Here is a 24023-nt window from a genome sequence, read left to right as displayed (position 1 = left end):
CTCATTCAGCTTCTCCTTGTCGAGAAGTGAGCGGAAGTTGAAAATATCTTTTGTCATCTTTAAAACTACATAAAGTAATGGCAAAGTTTTAAAACTCGTTATCGTTTTTGAAAAACATTAGTTTTCCCACATTATTCAATAAAAATCGTCCCCGATTGAATAAGTGATTCCAAGACCCCAGTTCTTCGAAGTAAAGCGGACGAAGGCCCTACCCTTTGACTCCGTCGTTCCGGGTGAGTGAACTACTTCACTGATCATACCTTATGACTCTTGGTTGATAGATTTCATTAATGAATGACTAATCTATCCTTTTGCCTCGAGTATCCAAGACTCTCTTGCTGATCTCGTTGAGTAGAACCATTTAGACGTGTAGGCCTCTTCTATAGGCCTACCCGCATTGTCCCAAGGTAGAGGAGGTACTCTGCGAAGGCCGACCCACCTTCCTCGAACAAGGGCGCAACGAGTGTCTTAATCTGGATAGGCGATTACTCAAGATTACTTTTGGGGACTTTTACGCTAGTCTGGCGTTTGTTATAGTGAACTATTTAGCCTAACTAACATCCACGACATAAAGCGTAAATAAGTAAGTAAATGCGCGCGAGAAAGTAAATCAAGCAGACATGGATCCTAGTATGGCCCCTAACCTAGAAGATCTAATCTCCTTTGGTTTTCTTCTTGTTTCGCCTTTTGGTTCGTCTAGATCTCCATCCTTGAACCTCCATTGATTTCTCCCACTCGCCTTTGGATTCCATCCTTGAGTTTTCTTCAATGGACTCATTGACCCTAAACTCTAATTACAAGACTCTAACGATTCGCAGATCGTATAAACTTGAAATTAAAATTAATTACAAAGCATGCACCCATCCGTGCTTAAAACAAGAATAAAGATATAAATCTATGGCCATACTAGTTTCCCGCATTCACATCACATGCAATCATATAATATATCAAGGCTAAGAATTATATATGCATGATTATCTTGGGAGATACTTTTGTTGACATCACATGTCACATTACGGACCTTAAGTCTAAATTCGAAGAATTCAACTAGTGGTGCGTTCCGGTTTTATCTTTTATGATTTCTAAAATCATCTTTAAGAAAAACTCCGTTTCGGGTTTTGAAAGCCCGGGTCAATTTCGGAAAAATATTGGTTCGATTCTTAATGATTTCATAAATCAATTTAAAGAGAAATCCGTTTTGGCCTTCTGGATGGCCCGGATTGATTTTGGAATTATTTGGTTGGAATCGGAAGAAATTTTGGCAAAAACTCCCACTCGAATGATGGTCCCTATTCGTGGTCCGAAAAGCCTCGAAAAAGCCCGGGACAAGTCCTAGACAAGTCCCGGCCCAAGCCCAAAAAAAGGGCTCGGACAAGGTCCGGACATAGCACGGCCCATAGGCCGGCATGTCCTGGCCGAAGCCTATCAAGGCCTGGTCTCGTCCTGGCCGGAGCCAGGACGCTAGTCCATGTACCAGACGCGTCCTAGACGTGTCTGGTGCTGGACCGGACCAGCACTAGGTGTCTCGGACTAGTCCGAGACACCCAGAACCTCCCAGACGCGTCTCCAAGACGCGTCTGGTCGAGTGCTCTGGACGCGTCCTAGACGCGTCCAGGAAGCTCCCTCCGCAGCTGCTGGTCGCGTCTCCAAGACGCGTCCCAACAGCTGCTCTGGACGCGTCTTCAAGACGCGTCCAGAAGCTTCTGTCGCAGCTGCTGGTCGCGTCCTAGACGCGTCTCAGCAGCTGCTCTGGATGCGTCCAGAGGACGCATCCAGGAGCTCCCGGTCCGGCCAGGAAGCTTCCTGGCCGGACACTAGGGTTTTTCAAAACCCTAGTTTCCAAAATTTTTTTTTTTTTTTTCTTTTGCAACTCTAAGTTGCTATTTTCCAAATTTAAAACTTTTCTTAAAATTTTGAAATCTTTTAGAACACTTCTAAAATTTTTACAAAACTTGTAGAAACTTTTAAAATTTCCAAATTTTGTTTTGAGAGTTTCCCAAAACTCAAAACACTTCTTTTTAGAACACTTCTAAAATTCCAAAAATCTTTGTTTTTCAAAAGTTTCCAAAACTTGAAAACAACTCTTAATCAAACCAATTTTGGATCAAAGTCTAGGTTTTTGAAAACTTTTTCAAAGAACAATTTTGAAATCTATTTGAAAAATTCTTGAATCCCATTCAAAATCAATCAATTTCTTATGTTTAAAACTCTTTTAAACATAACTATCAACTTAATCAAGCATGGATTAGTCCGAAATTCAATCTAATTGAGTTTTAAAACACTTTTAATCATCAATTTGATTCTTAATTTGAAATTCATTGAATCCCATTCAATATTATCAAATTGTGAGTTTAAATAGTTTTAAAACACTTTTAAAATACTTTTATAAACTCAATTTTATCAAACTATCAATTATATCTAATATGAACTAGTTCGATTCTTAGCAAAAACTAGTTAATAGCAAGAGGCTCTGACGCCACTGTAGGGATTTACACCCTTCTACTAGTGTTTATAGCGGAAATATGACATCTAATGTCTACACTAGTATTCCCAGGATCACATGCAAAACTAGTAATTAATCTAATGGAGATAGTAGATTACCTTAATCGCTTTTCCCTCAAACTAGTTGAATTGATTGAAGAAGACCAAGAGCTTCAAGTGTAGCTCCTCTACTTGGGACACGAGCAATCAATTTGATCTCCCACCTTGTTGTATAGCTAGCACACCAATGGTGGTTGGATAATAAGAAGACCTTCTTCTTGCTTGACTAGATAGATAGTTAATGGGAATTAGCTCACTTTCTCCTCTCTACTTGATGTGGTAGAGTAAGAAAGCTTAGAGAGAAATTCCACACCTTATTCTCTGCCCTAAGAGTGTTTATATAGAACCCTAATAAGAATCCACCTCCTTTTAGGTTTCCTAAAACACCCTTTAGAATAAGATTTAGGGAAATAGTCGAAAATAGCAACTATTGGTATTTTCTCAATTCCCTAAGGAGATGACGTCCAAACCCAGCCAAAATTGGCAGATTTAATGTTCATAACATAAGGAAACGTCCCTCCAAAAATCAGCCCAATCCGAGCCCTAAAAGTGCCCGAATCGGCCTAGGCCCAAAAACCCTGTTTTTGGCCTTTTTGTACTATCTTTGCCTAATTCCTTTTTAGGCCTATGAGATATGTTTATGGGACACTCCCATGATTATATCTCACTCCCACTAGTCATATCCTAGATCAATTTGTCACTCTTATGTGTAACCCGTTGTAGGATCCGATCGAAGTTAGCCGCGAATTACTTCGTAATTCGACGATCGTAGTTGGTCTCTAGCTACAACTCTACGATCCCTAAATCAATCGGACTTGATGATCTTCCACATCAATTGTCCTATCCGACAAATTGTTCGCATTGTCACCTTGGTCGAAGGACATCTCCTTCAACTCCTTCACTTCCAACACTCCCCCTCAAGTTAGAGCGGGAATGGAAGTAACGTCTAACTTGCCAATAATGTTCTTGAACGGTTCTGCCCCAAGTGGATTTGTGAAGATATCTGCTAACTGATTATCTGAACTGGTGAAGCGCGTGGCAATGACGTTATCTTTGATCTTTTCACGAACGATGTGGCAATCTATCTCAATGTGTTTGGTACGCTCGTGGAAGACGGGATTGTCAGCAATGTGGAGAGCGGCCCGATTGTCACAGTAAACTGTCATCGGGTCGGAGTGATCGATTCCAAAATCAAGTAATAAATGCGTGAGCCATTGTAATTCACATGTGAGTATGGCTAAAGCTCGATATTCTGCCTCTGCCGAAGATTTGGCAACTGTAGGTTGTTTCTTTGCTTTTCAGAAAAGAGGGCCGGACCCGATCATTGTAAAGTATCCTGTAGTTGATCTACGGGTTGAAGGACAACCAACCCAATCCGAATCACAGTATCCTGTAATGTGGAGAGAGCTGTTTGCGGATAAGAAGACTCCTTTATCAAGTGTACCTTTCAAGTATCGTAGTACGCGATGAGCGGCGTCTAAGTGTACTTGACTAGGTGTTTGTATGAATTAACTGAGGTTATTTACGACAAAGGTGATATCCGGTCGTGTAACCGTTAAATAAAGAAGTCGGCCGATGAGGCGACGGTAAATTGACCGATCGGCCAATGGTGTACCGTCGGTGAGAGAGGCGGAGTTTTTGTTCCATAGGAACCTCCGAAGGACGTGCAGCGGTTAGTCCAGAATCTTTTAGAATATCAAGTGCATATTTCCGTTGACATAGGAAAATGCCTTGTGACGAGCGAGATATTTCAATACCAAGAAAGTATTGTAGGCGGCCCAAATCTTTTAATGAGAATGCCTTATTGAGAAATACTTTTAACTGGGAAATAGCATGATCATTATTTTCCGTGATAATTATATCGTCTACATAGACGAGAACATAAATCTGAGTGGAGTGAGAACGAAAAGTAAAAAGAGAATAGTCACTCTTAGATTGCAAAAAACCACGTTCGATGAGAACGGATGAAAATTTCGAAAGCCATTGACGGGAGGCCTGTTTGAGTCCGTAAAGGGACTTGTGAAGTCGGCATACTTTAGACTCCCACTGAGATGAAAAACCGGGGGGAAGTTTCATGTAAACCTCTTCATTCAAATCGCCTTGAAGGAAAGCGTTATTAACATCTAACTGATGAAGAGTCCAGCCATTTATGGCGGCGATGGAGAAAAGGACACGAACAGTAACTAGTTTAGCGACTGGAGCAAAAGTGTCATTGTAATCCAATCCTTCGATTTGGGTGTAGCCTTTAGCTACCAGACGTGCTTTATAGCGTATCAGATTTAAATTTGATTTTATACACCCATTTACAACCGATGGGTTTCTTGCCAGGTGGTAAATTGGTAATCGTCCAAGTTTTGTTTTCTTCCAAGCCGAAATTTCTTTGGCCATGGCGTCTTTCCAATGGGAGGACCTCATTGCTTGAGTGAAAGAAGTTGGTTCGGTAGTTGACAAGACCGAAGAGAGAAAATGTTGATGGGAAGTGGAAAACGAGTTAATAGAGAAATAATTTTCAAGTGGATACTTGATTGTACTCGTATGTGAACATATGTAATCCGCAAGATGGGCTGGTGGCCGGTGAGACCTCTTGGGTCGGCCGGAATTCTCGTCGTCGGAATCCGAAGTTAGAGTGGCGTTCGGCGAGGGAGGCGACGAAGAGGCGTCGGTAGGTGATGGAGTGACTGACGTTGAAGGCACTCCTGGACAGGGAGGCTCGTCAGAGATGTCTGCAGGCACCCCCAAAGGGGTGATGGACTGTTCAGGACCCGAAGCAGGTCCAGCAGGGGTATATGAAGGCACCCCTGTGTCGGTAACCTGTCCAGAACTGACAGGAACAGCAGCTTCGTCAGAGAAGGTGCTGCTGTCCGTCGTCTGGACGGTGTGTTTCGAACCGGTTGCCGGAAAGGTAAACGTACCATTGTTGTCAATGGACAGATGTGGCGAAGGACGTTGAGAGGATGCTGCCGCCGGAGGAGAACAGGACATCGGAAACCGAGTTTCGACAAACGTGACATATGTGAAAATAAAAATTTGTCGTGTTGAGATGTCGTAAATATGGTATCCCTTCTGTTCACTAGGGTAACCAAGAAAAATGCCGGCGGAAGAGCGGGTATCCATCTTTGTTTTGACCAAAGGAATTCAGGCATAACAAAGGCAACCAAACACACGAAGGTAGGAAAGATTCGGAGGAGAACCGAGTATAACTTCATGAGGAGACTTACCCTTTAAGTTGGGTGTTGGTAATTTGTTTATCAAATAAACGGCGGTTAATACACATTCACCCCAAAAAGAGAGAGGAAGATTCGCTTGAAGGCGTAAAGAACGGGCCACTTCAAGAATGTGGCGATGCTTTCGTTCAACCACCCCGTTTTGTTGGGGTGTATAAGTACAACTACGTTGATGTACAATTCCTTTGTCAACGAACCAATTTTGTAAATAAGAGTTCATGAATTCGGATCCATTGTCCGATCTTAATGTTTTTATTTTGCAATTATTGAAGAAATTAGTTACGAATTTGCTAGCGTTCGATTTGGAACTCATAAGAAAAATCCAAGTATAACGTGAAAAATCGTCGACAAGGGTTAAAAAATATCTACACTCGGAGGTGGATGGGATCGGAAAGGGTCCCCATACATCCGCATGTACTAACTCAAATATATGAGAGGAGGAAGAAGTACTAAGTGGGAAAGGTAACCGAGATTGTTTAGAAAGTGGACAAATATCGCACGGTACTTTATTAGATAAAAATTTAAAATTTAAACATGGAAGTTTAGAATTAAAAAATTGAAAACGACTAAAAGACGGATGTCCCAAACGGGAATGCCATAAAGAAAAAGACTCATGACTAGAACTATCTAAACTTGAAACCGAAAGGATGGGACGCTCCGTGCGAAGGAAGTAAAGGTCATCATGAAGACCATGCCCAATCTTCGTCCTCGTTGTTCGGTCCTGAAACACACACAAATTGCGGTCAAATAGGACGGTACAACGAAGTGAATTAGATATTTGAGAAATAGATATGAGATTAAATTGGAAAGATGGAATATGAAGCACATCTTGTAAATAAAATCTATTTGTAAAATAGACGGTACCAATGTGATCTACCTTGACTCGGGAACCGTCCGGTAATCGGGCATATAAGTCCGGTGGTGCAAGGGAATAAGAAGAAAATCGTGAAAGATTTGAACAAATATGTTTAGCGGCTCCCGAATCAACGACCCATGGAGGATGAAAAGAAGAAGAATATATACCGGTTTAGTAAATAAGAGGATCTTTGTTGGTGCCGTTAGAGTGAGTGGTTGTGGGTTGTTGTGTTCGTTCCAAGAGAGCAAGGATGTTTTGATATTGTTCATTAGTTATGAAGTTGTTGTAGGCACCCCCGTCCCTTGATCCGAAACCGAGTTGGCCATAGGGTCTTGTCGGTTGCGGTTTTAATTGCGTTGACCATAATTGGGCGGATAACCATGTATCTTATAACAAGAAGAAACATCATGACCATAAATCTTGCAATTGTCACAAAAGGGTCGAGGTCGTTTTGTACGTTGCCTCTCCGAACCGTTGTATCGGTTTTGATTATACTCATTAGTCCCAACGACAAAAGCAGCGTTGTTGGAGTCGATACTCATAGGAGCAATGAGATTTTTTTGAACATCTTCTTGTTTAATAAAGGAATGAATACGTAGGATTGATGGGAAGGGTTCAATCAACAAAATTTGACTCCGGATAGATGAGAATCTATCGTTAAGTCCTTGGAGAAACTCCATGGCTCTATCTTGGTTTGTTCTTTCTACCAAGGAACGACCATGACCACATGTACAAGGCTTGGTGATCAACAAGGAATTGAGTTCGTCTTGAAGAGCCTTGAGATTAGTAAAATACGTTGAAACGTCGGAATTGTCTTGTTTAAGACAAGAAATTGCTCTCCTAAGTTGGAAAATTTTTGGAGCATTACTTTGATGAAATCGGTCATAGAGATTATGCCATATATCGGATGCCGTCTCATCGTATAAGATGGATGATCAAAGAGGTGGGTCTACCGAATTGATAAGCCAACTAGAAACGAGATCGTTACATCGTCCCCATTCTTCTAATTCATTAATCGGTGGGTTTGTCGATGCTTCCATCTACGAAACCAAATTTGCCTTTGCTCTTAAAGCTTTTGACATTCCTCGAGACCATGAGGAGTAATTATCACCGGTTAGAAGTGGTGTAATGAGAATAGTAGTGGGGGAATCCGAATGGTGAACATCAAACGGCCCACTATTGATATTAGTGTGAACTTGAGAAGTTTCCGAAGTTTCGGGAGTAGTCATGATTCAAGAGAAAAAAAATATTAGGTTCTTATACCATGTGAAGAGGTGAAAACCTCTATGTGATAAACATGGATGAACCCGAGTTATGGAGGGAGAGCTCGGGTGAAAACCGAGAGAGATTGAAGTGAGTTAGCTAGCTCTCGGTTTAAGCCGAGGATGATGACGTGGGTTCTCGGGTATAACCGAGGTTGATAGCTTGAAGCTCTCGGGTATAACCGAAAGTAGATGATGAAGCTTCTCGGGTGATACCGAGAGGTGATGGTGATGAAGTGTGATCGAGAGAGAGAGAGAGGTATGGGTAAATACCTTGGTTTATTTACTACAACTTGTATTTTACATCATGTATGGATCCCTTTATATAGGTTTATATTGGAGAAGTTTTAGAGATATGAAACTCTTATGATCTCTATCTAATCATGTTTATCTAAAATACAACAATCCTAATCATACTAGGAAACCTAATTATATTAGGAATCCTATCCTAAACGTGGTCCTAATCCACTCGGTTTAGCCGAGTGGAGTAGACCTTCAAACAACTTCCGACTTAACGAAGTTGAAAATACTATGCCGACGAACCATATACTTACTTTCTACACATAAGCTTTTTCCCATTTTTCGGCGGTTGAACTTAAGCCACAGTTTGTATATCACAAATCTAAAAAGATGTAGGCATTAAATTTTCCCTTTTAAGAGATTAAGGCCTAACTAGTATTATCAAAGTTAGTAGTGGGGCATCCCTATAGAAGCAAGTAATATTTGACTTTAGTGATAAATATTCTTGTGAACTAACCCGTCTTTACAAAATTCATTTTCGAAAGTAGGGTGGGAATTGGATGGTATGAGTACCTTTTTTTTTTGTTGAACTAACTTTCATAGATTAAATAACAGCGTTATTACAATATTTATTAACTAAAATACAAGGTATATTCTTCCACATTTTGCTCGCGTTTTTCTTCCTTGCCCATTTAGCTAGTCTGTATGCACTGGATTTGAGTTCTCTTTTCTTATACTTGAATTTCACCACTTCGAATTCTTTTCTGCTTTCTCGAATTTTCCGGATCTGAATTAAAGATTGTCAGTGTACCGTGTGATGCTTATTGTGGAGATGTTTGATGAGATTGATATTGTCGCATTCTACAATAATATTCTTGAGTTGATTAGCTTTCGCCCATTTGAGGCCGAGTAAGATTGCCATCGCTTCTCCTTCTTCACTATTTCTGGCTCTAGTGGATTTTACTTTCGCTTCTATGAATTTCGATTCTGCATTGTGAACAATCAAGCTAATTCCCACATTGGATGTTATATTAGTAAAAGATGCATCGACATTCACCTTAATAAAATTCTGGGGCGGGGGTTGCCATTTCTCACTAGAAGTATGTTTAATTTTTTCTTGTTTAATATTTATTTTTGGAAAGTTTTCGATCATTCTGATAATTTTGTTTAGGTCATTGATTTCATATTGAAATCAATGGTCACACCTCACTTTCCATAAAATTCATAAAATGGTCGCAAAGTGAATATTTTCTCTTGTGTAGCAGAGATGACTATGATTTTCCCATGAGAAGATCCAGTCAGATATGGATGTAATATTTTCAGATATGATATTGTAGTTAAACCAGATGTTCTTAGCCAACGCGGAGTGTAAAAGAGCATGTTTAATAGATTCTATACTAGTGCAGTTGGGACAAATACTATTATTGTTGATATATTTACCAATTCTTTCCCTAACGGGGAGTACTTTAGTGCAGATTTTCCAGATGAACATTTTGATGAGCGGAACAGTCGGGAGAGACCAGATGAAATTCCAGTTCTGATTAGTAGCGTTGTGATTACTGTTATTATTGCTGAGGTGCTGATACATGGAAACAACCGTGAATTTACCTGATTTGGTAAGTTTCCATTTGAGCTGGTCCTTACCTTTGCTATTCACCGGGATGGTTTTAATAAGATTCTGAGTATTAATGTCGAAATTGGCTCTGAGCACTTCATTATTCCAGTTGTTGTTCGAGATGAGTTGAGCTACTTTGGTAAGATCGGATTGATTGTTGTTCGGAATCGTGCCATTGATGTCAGGGATCCAATTGTCAGTCCAGGTGTTAATGTCGTTTCCCGATTGCACTTCCCAAGTTGATAGATCATCAAGAAGGCTATAGTGCTTTCTGATCGTCTTCCAATTCCAGGAGTGATGAGCTTTAGCAGAGCCTGGGGTGTTGGAGTGCGGGAAGTACTTGGCTTTAAGGAGTTTGACCCATATTGCTTCAGATTCAGTTTTGACACGCCAGGCCATCTTAGAGAGGAGAGTTGTATTATCCAGATCTGGCAGATGAAGCCCTAGCCCTCCAAGTTTCTTAGGAGTGCAGATACCAGACCAGGCTTTGGTGCAAATACCTTTCGACTTACCCCACCAGAAATTCCGTTGAACGGCCTTGATGCTTTTGCTTATTCCTTTAGGAATTGCAAAGCACTGCATCTGGTATCGGGGTACGACCGCCGCTATGGCTGAGATGACCACGGTGCGACCAGCTTGGGATAGGAACGAGTGGTTCCACTTGTTGAGCTTATTTTCGATGTGCTCTAGAATATCCTTGAAAACTGTGGTTTTCTGTGCTCCGATGAACAACTGGGCTCCCAGGTATTTCTCTAAGGCGGAGGCATATTTAACTTTCAGAGTGCGCATAATCAGTCTTTTGAACTTGGGGTGTGAATCCTTAGAGTAGAAGATGTTGGATTTAGCATAGTTAATCATTTGTCCCGAGCTATCACAGAAGTCCTGAAGAATATCTTTGAGGGTGTGAATGTTGTCTATAGTGTTTTTACCAAAAAGGATGCAATCGTCGGCAAAAAGGAGGTGTGAGATCTCAAAGTCGGCATGATAAGTTGGAAAACCCAAAAACCTAGCTTGATTATTATTCATCATCAACTTACGACTTAGGCCTTCCATAGCTAAGGTGAAGAGGAACGGGGAAAGCGGGTCACCTTGCCGAATACCCCTAGAAGGATAAAAAGCTTTACCTGGTCGACCATTAATAAGCACTAACATAGATGAAGTAGAGATGCAAGTATAGATCATCTTGATCCAATGTTCGTCGTAGCCTAGTTTTCTCATGATGAGTACCTATGCGTTACTAGGTTTTGGGCTCAGGCGGGAACTTGTTCTCCTTGACCATGCGGGAACTTGTTCTCCTCGAACATGCAATCTTAAAATGGGTAAGCCACAATGGTTCAAAAGAAGGCGAGCCTCACAATGATGTATCCATATCAAGCAACTACAAATCAGATTCTTGAATGCCTGGGTATGAAATCGGTTGTTTTTTTTTGTTGAAGAGAAAAAAAGAAGTACTTGAGTATAGTCCTTTCTACGAGCTTAAAAGGATTCCATGATTAGAGTTGTAGGTGGACATGAAGGAACACCAAATGTCTGGAACTAGAGCATTATAGGATTAACAATATATCGAGGTGGGTAATTCAATAATTGGTTTAATAAATAAAATATTTAACTATATAAAAGTTGGATTTTATTATTTATTTATTTCAACTTAGTTGTTTCATTAGCACTCTTCGGCACAATATTACATAATATTGAGTAGAAGATGCAAGCAAGTTCTTCTTCCTAAACATATGTACTAGATATATAGTAATCATAGTGCAGAAAATATATATTACAGTTGTACATAGACAAATTGATTAACCATGTACAATTCCTTAACTTCATACATAGATAAATCAATGTTTTTTATATGAGCAATCCATGACAGATGCAACTAAATTATACCCCTTTCATTTTGAGGGAGCTTTCAGAGCTCTTATCTACCTTTACATAATCTGTCATGTTCTAGTTCTGAGAAAGAAGTTATATATCGACCAAGGTACGTAAGCCAAAGACTAGAATATATAAATGCATGAGTAGAAATTAATATTGAATGAGGCATCGACATAAGATTCTATCTAAAGACAACCACAATCCTTGAAATTCAAAGTAAAATTTGTACTCTATGACAAATATAGGCTTCAGTAAGTGAATATATGTGCTAGATAATAATAGGGCAACCATCGACGATAACACCGCGGGCGGTAGGGCAAGTAGCAAAAGGACAATGATCATCATAATCCAATCCCCACCAGCTCAATCCATAAACACCTCCCAGACCAAGGGTAAAGGATGTTAGTAGAGCCACAATCGCCGCCCCTAGGGAAATCCCATTACACAAATCATAGTTATATTTAGCCCACCTTTTGTTTTTCCTATACAAAATCCAATTAAAAAGAACCGCGAGAGAAAACCAAGACCAAAAATGTATTGCCGCAATCGGGGGAGAGTTTTGTACGGCCGATAAAATAACAGGTACGTTAATTAGCCTAATCCACTTCTTGTTGGGAAACATATATCCAACTAACCACACTAGCAGAGTTGCGAAAATTCCGACCAAAAAGAAATAATAGAAATTCTTGTATTGGCCATAAGGTGCAAAAACATGAGACGGCCCGACTCCTCCCCATACCATCGTGCTACTAAATTGTCTATGCTCAAACGGACATGTCCATGGACTACCCACAGGAAGTTTGTCTAGATCACAAATGTTCTTCACACTCCCCAATAGCCACCACAATGTACAAAGACCAATTGAATATGAGATGAATGAGCCAACAACCTAAACAAAATGCATAAGTTTAAACGTAATAGTAGCGTGGATGAATAAAAATCAATGCACTAGTTGTTTGTTTACCTGAGTGAAGAATAATGACTTCGGAGGAATCTTCATGTAATGTCCAATCTTAAGTTCAGGGATGATGGTCATGGTTGTATACGAGGTGCCGAAACAATAACTTTTAAAAGCCAAGTTTGCGAGAGGGTATCCAGGATATAGTGAACCCATAATTAACTGTGAAAGACCATAAATATCAATGCCTTCCTGAAAATAATAAAACAAATTAGCTTTCTTCAGAGAAAAAGATATTGAAAGTATCTATGAACAAATGTCAAACGACATACGTACTCTGCCAGTGGTAGCTGTTATGACACCAGAAGGAAGAATTAGAATAAGAGGGAACAAGTATCCCAATAGAACTCCCCAATATGGGATCTGAAAATCAGTACCCAAGTAGAAAGAATTGATTATAGCAAGAGCAATCATGGGAACTATGATAGTGTAAAACCACCACTGTGGAATGGGTTTATATGATTTCCTCATTAGCCTGTTATGGACATCATTGAATTGGTCTTTGCCTTTCAAAGCTTTCTTGAATATGATCCAACTCTCTTTACCATGGTAAATAAAGAAGTAAGTCAAAGAAGCTGTCTCAGATGCAAATCTAAACCCATACGAAAAGAGGAGATAAATACTCATATAGATGACTGAGTAGTTATCGTATAATTGTTTATTAAGAGTTAAATCGTCATTATTAAGGACGCGGGAGATGTTGTATTGTTGTCCATTTGAATCATAAACACTACTGGAGAAGAAAGGGAATCGCTTGGCATTGTACGCATTACCCCAATATGAGATAGGAACGGTAATGTATGCCACTAGAATGAAACCAACCATTGTATTTATGATAGAGGACATTGGTATAACTAAGGGATTTCCTAAGAAACCAGATATGACATTCCAGTCTAGTGAGAAGGATCCAATGCCAAGACCATGAAGCCCCGAACCAATTTGTTGGGCGAAAATCGAATTTCTCCAAACCAAACAGACAAGTGAGATAGTACTAATAGAAGGAAAGAAATAGTATGGGATGATATGGTAGGCAAAGCTTGAGACGGTTACTATCATGAAAAATTGGAGTCCTCTTAGTTGTTTTTTGGCTCTTGGTTTACCCGTTTCATGCAACAACCTACATAAAGAGAAGACCCCATTACATTCTCAGAGACAAACACATATATAGGAGTGAGAGAGACAGAGAGAGAGACCTGTACAGAGAGACATCGAGAAGAGTATAAGGCCACCACATATAAGGGGAATTGACAAGGAACTTCGTGACTGTTCCGGCGAATCCATAACCAACCATCTATTGAAATAATGTAAATCAACAATACAAGTCAATCTTTACGTTATAGGAGTGCTCTCTTCGTATGTAAAATTAAACAACAGTGTTACTTGTCCCTACAAAAATTCGTCTGATTGGCCCGACAAGACAAATTTCGCACATGATGTCAGAAACTTACCTTGCTGGGGCCATTCGAACGACTTTTTGTCAGGTTATAGCATTTCCGAAAATAAAAAACATACCAACCATATTAATAAACAATGCATATCAAACATAAAACTATAATGGGATGAATATAAATAAAATAACTCACCTGTGTGGTTTGAATTAAAATAAATGATGCCCAAAAGCTAACATTTTTGTGGTAGAAAGCCTTGGCAATGGTAACTATAACTAATGTATACGGGCCATCCAGACCGGACTTTGCTAGCATATTTAACAAAACATGTTCTTTAATATTGAAAGGACCCGGGTTTGTCGAAAAAGACCAATTTATGATTGGTATTCTTATGGTTTTCGCAGGTAGTATTGCTGCAAGTAGCCTTCCAGTTACAAGGGTGAAAATTAGGACACATGAAGAATCTATGCTGATGGGAGTTTGCCGAAAACCCAAGAATTGTGTGACAAATGCCAATAAAGCGCATGTAATTGGACCTATTATCCATGTTCTAAATGTTAAGACATGCAATGTGGGATCATCCGTGATGGGTACTGTCTGTCTCACTGCCTCTATTGGGTTGTCATTTATTTCTTCATCTACATCATCTGCAAATCAACATTACACCTGATTGTTAGATGAATAGAAGAAGGAGAGAGAGAGAGAGAGAGAGAGAGAGAGAGAGAGAGAGAGAGAGAGAGAGAGAGAGAGAGAGAGAGAGAGAGAGAGAGAGAGAGAGAGAGAAACCTAGTCTTTCTCTGTTCCCCATTAGTTTTTTCCAATGGGTTATTTGGAGATATGATTAGTATAATATAATGACCATCACAGTGAGAAGGGTATTAAGGAAATGATTAGAAACTTTCCTTAATCCCTTGGAATTGTTGGGTAGGGAAATATTCTTACTATCTCTGTCATAAAGAAGGAAATATCTTCTTTGGGATTTTATTAACTTCCATCATGCATTTTATGCTAATCCATTTAGGCAAAATGATTTGTTCTCTGATAGAAAATGATTGTAATGCATTTTTTTTTTTTTTGAATCGTCAGCGTGCCTCGAACCAAATGATTTGAATACTTACTAGAACCTAGGGTTTCTTTCCATATCATGCCTTTTATGTTAATCCATTTAGGCAAAATTATTTGTTTAGAAAGTGTCAAGAACGAATATGTTTAGTTTTTTTAATAAGGTCATTTCATTGATAAAAAGAGGGAAGCAACCTTGGTGGTTGCGAAATAGAAAAACAGAGAACTAACAAAAAACAGAGGAGTTGATGAACAAAAAGAGAAAACTAACACAAAAACAATGTGAAGCAATTCAAACTAGAGCAAGAAAACAAATAAAACTGCAAGAAAAAAGAGTCAAGTGGTGATGTCATCGAGGTGTAAGAAAGTAGATAAAGATGTAATGTGTGTGGTGCGTATGATGAACCCTTAAGTCGGAGTGTGAAAGCATAGAGCTGCTAGTACAGAGTAGGGGTGGGAATTGGGCGGGTATGGACGTCCATGGGCACTTGAAGCATCAGGTTGGGCGGGTCAGGCACCAATTTTCAATGGCTATTACGGTAAACGGGTTAATCGGACGGGCAATTTTGAAATTCGCCTTGTCCATTACCCGTCCAAGCCCATTAAGAAGCTCGAGTAATTCGGGTATGGGCGGACGGGTAGCGGTTAGACAAGGCTGACGACAGAATGTTCTCATTGTACAAAGAGTTACAAGACGATGAAATGTTCGAAATAACTCATCGGTCTGAGACAATGAAAATTTTGTGAAACAGTCTCTAATACAAAGTTGACGGAGAATGCAAAATTCAGAAAATTAAACTTGTCTTCGAGAAAGTTAGTTATTTCGCATAACATACTCAGACGGTAAATTCTCTAGAAGGTCCTTAGACCTGTCTAAGAATCACAAGAGGATCCTCAGATATGTTAAAAGGAAGGACCTTTGCTGAAAGATCTCGAGATCAGGAGTTATTATAAATAAATCCCTAAGTCTTTGTAAGGAGGTCCCTAGTTCTGTACCATTACAGAATAGTTCTTCATAAATCCTCATGGCAACCTAATCTTCTTGGATAGACAAGAGAATTAAGGTTGATAAGACGTAAAGTTAAATATTACATCATTCGGTCTAGACGTGACTCGAATAGTAAATTCAAGGGTCTTAGTAAGATTTTCGATTCAAGAGTGTGAACGAAATCTAGAGACGATGAAGGACAAAATAGAAAATAATAATTTTGATGATCATGCGATAGTTTTAAATCTATCAACGGAGTATATATGTTAAGACATATAACTTAAGAAAGAGTTAAAAGAGAAACTCACCTTGTGTTATATCTCAAGGTTCTAATGATCATGTTATGAAACAAAACTAAAACGCTACACTATAGAAATTGTGTACGAAAATAGTTTTGTCAAATAGGAGAATCCATTGGTTACCCTAGAACTGTGGGGGCAGATATTGTTACATATCTGAACGGTACCCTATATAGAATATTGTAAGATTCCACCCAAGTTGACGAATAAGAGAAAATACTCTTGAAATGTGGGGGGAACCAAAAACGAACCAAAAAGCCAATTATAAAGAAATAAATGGCATAAAAGTCTCCAAATTCTCCTTAAGATATAACGTCGTAGGGACGTGAGAAAAGGGAAATTATGGAACACCTCGGAAACCAGATTTAGCCAAAAAGAATGTTTGGTCGATAAGGTTTCATTGAGCTAAGAACTGTAGTTATATTCACTAAGTTGTGATAGGATTGAGAAATCAAGTATGTGAATATAGTGATGACGTGAATGTCTAATTCACTCAACAAATCTGGAAAAACACAAATGGAAAGAACTTCTCTTTCTAATCCTAAACTAAGTAACGAGATTCAACCGTGAATCATCTGTTCAAAATAACAGAAAATACTAGTTAGGAATAAGAAAGTGTTTGAGAAGATATTATTCGATGTTTTTCCAGATTGACTCGTTAGTCATGATTGATAATCTAAGTGCATGGTTAGACAGAGAATGGTAGAATAACCACTCAAGAACCACGATAAGCATAAATACATGAATTTGAACAAATTCAAGAAAGAGTTATCTGAGTAACAAATAGTTTTTAGGTATCTTAGTAGACTCGTATAATTTGGTTGTACATATCACAAATGAATGAAAATGGAGATATGTTGACAACACTTGAATCTCAGATACAAAGTCTAACAGTGGATTTGGAAAAATCACCAAGGGCTACGATATCACAAAATTCCTCAAAGGGCAGACGTGCATAGCTGGATCAACAATGTAATCCTAAAGGCCTTGATGGATACATTGCTCTGGAGAAAGCAAAGGAAGTAGGTGAACTTCCTGGAGGATATTTGTTTGTGATTGAAGCCAGTGCACGCAATAAACCTAAGTAGTTGTTGCCTAGGCACTAATACGGTAAGTCTAGAGAATTCAAAATAAATAGACTAGCACCTTAAAGCAATTGCTCTCAAGGAATGCATAAATTAAAATTATGCTCAATCCTAAGTTACCTGGCGGATCCGTAAAGAACAAGGGTGAACAAGAGAGTTGAAATTGCATCATCAAGGGGAATGTGGCAAAAACGCCTAAAGTAAATGAGTGAAGGCATGGTGAAACCCTACCTAGATGACTGGAGATCCCACAATCTAGGTTCAAAGGGAAACTGAAGCTATATCCTGACTCGACAGTAACACTGTAAGAGATTTTTTATCTCTTACCCATTCATAGGATGAAAACAGTGTTGCCTGCAGTGAGAGGCTAAGCATTAAGCTTTTAATGAATCCGAAAACTTAGAACTTGATTCTAACGTGAGGTATAGCAGGATACCTTATTACGGATAACCTATATGTGTGTGAATTGATGCCGGTTCCATGGGAAGGTCGTCGATGCCGACTTCTCTAAAGCACACATGAAATCGGGATTGTTCAGGGCCGAAATGAACACAACCGAGAACCTAAGTAAGTAAGGGATTAGCTGTGTGATAGCTATTTTGGATTACAATTCCTAGTATCAGTTCAAGACGAAAAGTTCACTGCCGTCCTTTTAGACCTTGTAGTTATTCACTAGGAAAGGTTCAAAGTCCAAAGACTACCTTCTTCCGATGCAGCGAAGTTCCGCTTATGAGCTCTGTCAGTGTCAGTCTATCAGTATAGAATGTCTGCATATATCATAGCATAAAACCTCAAATTTTCATTCATGTGGGGGATTGTTGGAATCAGAGCCGATTTTGGCTCGACCCGACTCGTCAAACTCAGAAACGAAAAGTATTCTAGTATATCTAGAAAAGGAAGAGAGAAGTATCCGAGTGTCTAGAAGATTTATTCGCCTCAAGAGCTCATATTATTTACGAAGGTTCGTCCGCTTTCAGAATATAGAAGTACCATCTTAAAATTCTGAAAGGATAGTCGTTGTATCCCGAAGGCATACACCCTAAGGAAAGAGAATATATTCTCGCCTCGACTCCATTATCTTTTGTCTATCTCGGTTAATCCGAAAGAAGGAATTACTGATAAAGTCGGTATTCGCTTATCGTTTATCTCTCTATAGCTTAGAGAAAGGAAGTTCCCTAATTCAACCCAGACTCTAGCTTAATCAAGACCAGACAGAGTTAAAGTGAACTCAAATCATAACCAGAGGAACAACATTGTTAATCGGGTTATTTACCAAATGGCCCCCAACTTTGTGACCAGCTTCCTGCCTGGCCCCCTACTTTAGCAAATATTCCCGTATGGCCCCCTTTTTCCGTTATCTTTAACTGCCCGTTACTCTTTCTCCTCCATCTCATCTTCTCTCTGTGCCAAGTCACCTATCACGACCACATCATCATCTTCTCTCTGTGGGGGAGAAAATCTCTCTTCCACATTAAACTTCCCAAAGTAACTACTTCGAAAAATATATAAATAGAACTCTTGCGAGACTGATATCTTTTCACTATAAGAAAAAAAACAATCTCTCACATCTATTTTATAGTGCAGGCTTCAATGAAATATTATTTTTCTTTTTTTGAATGTAATTCTCTTTTTTTAAATGTAAATAGCTTAGTATTTGATTGCTCCTCTTGGTTGTTTAATGCATAATTATTGTTTTCTCTACATGTAAAATGGCTATTCAACTGTTACAATATTCTTGACACAAAGGCGTAGCCAAAAGGGATCTACCGCGCCCGTAGGGCGCGGTAGGAACCTAGTATGAAATAAATCATCAAAAAGTAACGGTTAGAAGACACCAAGTATTTAATCCATGAGGTAATAACTATTTAGGTCAAAAAAATATGCAAAATAGTTGGAAAGACACATAACATTTGGAAATTATCAAAGAGGTCAAAAAGATCCCGAGAGTGTCTCGAAAATGTGAAGTGTCATCCTTGTCCTTAACAAATTTGCAAATGACGCGCCTATCCAACATATATAAGGAATTTTTAGAAATAAAAAAATCAAATCTCTCTTCTTTCCCTCGCGATTCAGAGACCCTTGAGTTTCCACAGTGAAATCTTCGTTCATCTCATCTTCTTCCTCGAATTTTAGGGTTTCTAAAGATTATAATTTCTCTACAATCGACTAAATCAACACTAAAGTAAGTATATGGTGTGCATTTGGAAAAAGATCACTAACTCCTTTGATAATACTCGGGTGACGATCAGATAAGAAAGTATATGTACGACTTATATCTACAACAAGAGCCAAATTCTCCAAAAACCAATTCCAATTTGAATTGTTTTCAACACTAACAGCAGCTAAAGCAATAGTAAAAAAATACTGAAAAGAAAACGTAATTAAATAAATAAATTGCAACTAAAATACTGGTTAAACAAAACTATATAAGTTCATTAACTTAAGAAACCATAACAAACATGTTTGCATGACATATATTTGCAGAGGTTGAACATGCAAACATGTTTGCATGACATATATTTGCAAAGGTTGAACATGCGAACATGTTTGCAAATATGGTTGCAGAACACCCAGATGCAAACACCTGTTTGCATAACAAAACATGCAAACAGATGTTTGCATACCACACATTGTTCCCAATCAGGTGTGCATACAGAAACCTAAGAAAGTACCTATAACAGTTTCAAGCCAACTATCTTTGCATACATAAATTCATGAACTTAGAAATCATACCTTCCTTACCATTCTTCGCAGAAGCTGTTAACAAAGTCTCCTTATATTTGGATTTAAGATGCGTCCCATCAATCCAAAATAACAAGCCTGCAGTACTTAAAGCCATGAATACAAGCGTCGTATGCTACAAAAACCCTTTCAAACTGATAAGTGTCGATATCAAGTTGTAGCTGCACATAACTACCAGGATTCCACTTCATAATGGACTTCGTATACCAATCAAGTTTAGCATATCCAGATTCCTCATCACCAAATGCAGAATGAAGAGCTTTTTTCTTTGCATTGTAAGCAATATGGTATGGGATTTTAATACCATAATCGGATTGAAAAGTAGTAATAATAGCTTTGTTTTTCTTCATTGGATCAACCTTTACTTCACTTTCTATCAAATTAGATACAACAGTAGAATGAACTGCTGGCTTGTTTATATCAGTAAAACCTCCACCACAAGTGTGCTCAGGAATATATTTCTTCAAATAAAATAACGATGATATATCAAACCTTGAACAACCACGAACCTTCCACCCACAACCCTGAACCGGACATACTGCTACTACCCGATGAGCATGGTTCCTCTTCAATCTATACCCAAAACCAAATTTGATGGAATACCTATTCAATGCAAACCTAAATTGATCAACACCTCCTTCAAACTTCTGACCAACTTCGGTAAACACAGATCCCCAAGATTCAGACCGGAGAGGATATTGGAACAAGTTCGATGAAGAACCAGCTTGAGTAAAACAAGATGACACACTAGATGACTCAACTAAATCCATCTCCTGAACATGAAAACAAAACTGTTAACAATGATGCAAATTGTGCAAACACCATTTGCAGAACAAAATTCATCAGAAAATAAATGTGCTCATTCATCAGAACTAACAAAACCATGTATGAAAATAATCAAACACACAAAAGAAAAAGCAATCTATAATAACATCAAATAAACAATTCAGATTTAGGTTTGAAGATTCATCAAAAATCTGTTAAGAATGCTGCAAATACAAAAGTAATGTTCTACCCAATTGTGAAAATACCATTTGCTGCTCTACCCCAATTGTGCAAACACAATTTGCACAACAAATTCATCAGAAATAGATATTTACTTGATCATCAGAACCAACAAACCATGTATGAAAAAAATCAAAACAATAAACATAAAGCAATCAATAATACAAAAAATAAACAATTCATATATAGGGTTGAAGATTCATCAAGTAGATAGAGGAATATAAACAACAAACAAATCAAAAGATAAATTATAATTTATTATATAAATAAAACTAGGTTAAAGATGAAGAAAACAAACTTACAATAAAGAAGATGAAGAAGATGAACTTACAGTAAAGAAGATGAAGAAGATGAACTTACAGTAAAGAAGATGAAGAAGATGAACTTAGGAAACGAATGTGAATAGTTGATGAACAAATTACGTCCCGAATGAGTGAAGTAGATAACTTCGGCAAGATGGAAAAACCCTAATTCTTTGTATAAAAAGAAAACTAAGAGAAGATGAAGACCTAGAACTACATATGAATCAATGAAAGAAGAAAGAAAACTTCAAATCATCGTCTTCTCGATCGAAAATCTCTGCCCTAGTTTTCTCCCGTCGAGTTGCAGCCGTAAGGAGAGAGAGAGAGACAGAGCAAAATAGAATAAGGGTAATACGGGAATAATGAAAAAACTCTTTTAACATTTCGAACTTAAATAATTAATGAAATTATTTTAAACCTAACCTCTAGTTAGCCTTAATATTTTGATAGAAAATAGTTAATAGTAAAATATTAGGGTTTTTTCAATTATATTGAAATTATTTACTACATAAAAAGTCATTTTCACTTAATCCATAAATTTCATAAAAAAAATTATATAATCCATAAAGAAAAGAGAGGTTGGGCAAAAGGCCCATTCCTTTCTCCAAAAAGAGAAGCAGGCCCACTGCACACAAGGAATGAGGGGCAGGTCCAATAATTAAATGATGGTGGGAAATTACAACACTAGGGAAACTTTTACTCTTATTTACATAAATTGCCACCCCGAAATTACAGAAATGCCATAAAAAAATCCGGCTTTTCACGTTTCTCTCTCTACACTTTATTCTCCACTTTCTCTCTCTACATTCTATTATCCACCGTCATCCTCTCCATCTCTCTCTCTCTCAAATCTAAAATAAATTCTTTCTCTTTCTACAAATATATTTTTGTTCCTCTTTTTAAATACTTTCTCTCTTTGTGAGTTTTTTTCTTTTGTTTTAGGTATGGTATTTTCTTAAAATCTTAAAGTTCTTTTCTTTTTTGGATAGATGTTGCATTATTTTTTGTCAAATTTTTAATTCCATTTATCTACAGATTTATATTTTCCTTTTCAGGTTTCATTCCATTTATAATCAAAAGTCATATACAATTCTTCCAAAACATAAGTTATTTTAGTGAAACAATTTACTGTACTTTGTAACATTTACTGTATTTATGCTTATGTACAAATAGACACGTGTATTGCACACGAATGTATATGTTGACAAATTATGTTTTGGTAAAACTTCAACCGTAAGTTCATGTCATTTTGAAATGTGCAGTACATTTTCTAATGTACTCCTATAGAAGTTTGCAACCTACATTTGAAAATATGCATAATCTAATGTACTCACATTTTGGGATATACAGTAAATTAGGAAATGTATTGTAAATTAGGAAATGTACCTTGTACAAGTCTGTACCCCACATTAGGAAATGTACTTTAAATACTTTCTCTCTTTGTAATTTTTTTCTTTTATTTTAGGTATGATATTTTCTTAAAATCTTAAAGTTCTTTTCTTTTTTGGATAGATGTTGCATTATTTTTTGTCAAATATTTCATTCTATTTATATTAGTCTTTCAAGTTTCAAATTTATCTACAGATTTATATTTTTCTTTTCAGGTTTCATTCCATTTATAATCAAATGTCATATACATTTCTTCCAAAACATAAATAATCTTAGTGAAACAATTTACCGTATTTTGTAACATTTACTGTATTTTTGCTTATTTACTAATAGACATGTGTATTGCACACGAATGTATATGTTGAAAAATTATGTTTTGGTGATATTTCAACCGTAAGTTCATGTCGTTTTGAAATGTGCAGTACATTGTCTAATGTACTCCGTATAGAAGTTTGCAACCTACATTTAGAAATGTGCATAATCTAATGTACTCACATTTTGGAATATACAGTAAATTAGGAAACGTACTGTAAATTAGGAAATGTACATGTACAAGTCTGTAACCTACATTAAGATTTATCTTGTATCGGAAATTATTTATTTACAAAACATTGTAATTGTACGATATATGATAATTTATTGTGTATCAGAAATTATTTATTTACAGGACACTTTTGTATTGAGATTTATCTTGTGTATCGGGAATTGTTTTATTTATTAGCCTTTGGTTATGTACTAAACACTTTTGTACTGGGAATTTTCTTGTGTACCGAAAAGTGTTTTATTTACTGGTCATTTGGTTATTTACTAAACATTTTTTACTGGAGTTTTCTTGTGTACCGGAAATTGTTTTATGTACTATACAATTTTTTTATATTTCTAGGTCACTTTTGTACTAGGAATTATCTCGTGTACCGGGAATTGTTTTATTTACTAGCCATTTGGTTATTTACTAAACACTTTTGTACTGAGAATTTTCTTGTGTACCGGGAATTGTCTTGTGTACTGGAAATTTTTTAGTAAAGAAAATAAAATAGTCAACGCAGATCAAGTTAAGGATAACTCCTAAATTGAAAAATTTAAACGTTTAAGAAAAAAAAGTTAAGGATAACTCCTAAATTGAAAAATTTAAACGTTTATGTACTGACCATTTGGTTATGTAGTAGACACTTCTGTACTGGAAATTTTCTTGTGT

General features: G+C 37.6%; 1 protein-coding gene across 1 annotated transcript; it reads right to left on the bottom strand.

Annotated features, from left to right (window-relative positions):
- Window positions 1–11878: 11878 nt before the first annotated feature.
- Window positions 11879–20902, bottom strand: LOC147559165 (oligopeptide transporter 5-like). The gene is made up of 10 exons (XM_086659150.1): window positions 20498–20902; window positions 20207–20398; window positions 19840–19974; window positions 19658–19754; window positions 14152–14603; window positions 13768–13859; window positions 12845–13685; window positions 12575–12760; window positions 12246–12499; window positions 11879–12092 (listed from the first exon to the last, which is right to left on the bottom strand). Exons 1-10 carry the CDS (start codon window positions 20900–20902, stop codon window positions 11879–11881), a joined length of 2868 nt encoding a protein of 955 aa, XP_086515276.1.
- Window positions 20903–24023: the final 3121 nt, after the last annotated feature.

Source organism: Eschscholzia californica, unplaced genomic scaffold (genome assembly GCF_041429995.1).
Source record: "Eschscholzia californica isolate CP2 unplaced genomic scaffold, dmEscCali1.0.p SCAF_2, whole genome shotgun sequence".
Lineage (NCBI taxonomy): Eukaryota > Viridiplantae > Streptophyta > Magnoliopsida > Ranunculales > Papaveraceae > Eschscholzia > Eschscholzia californica.
Note: the sequence above shows the minus strand (reverse complement) of the source record. Positions and strands in the feature narration are given on the sequence as shown.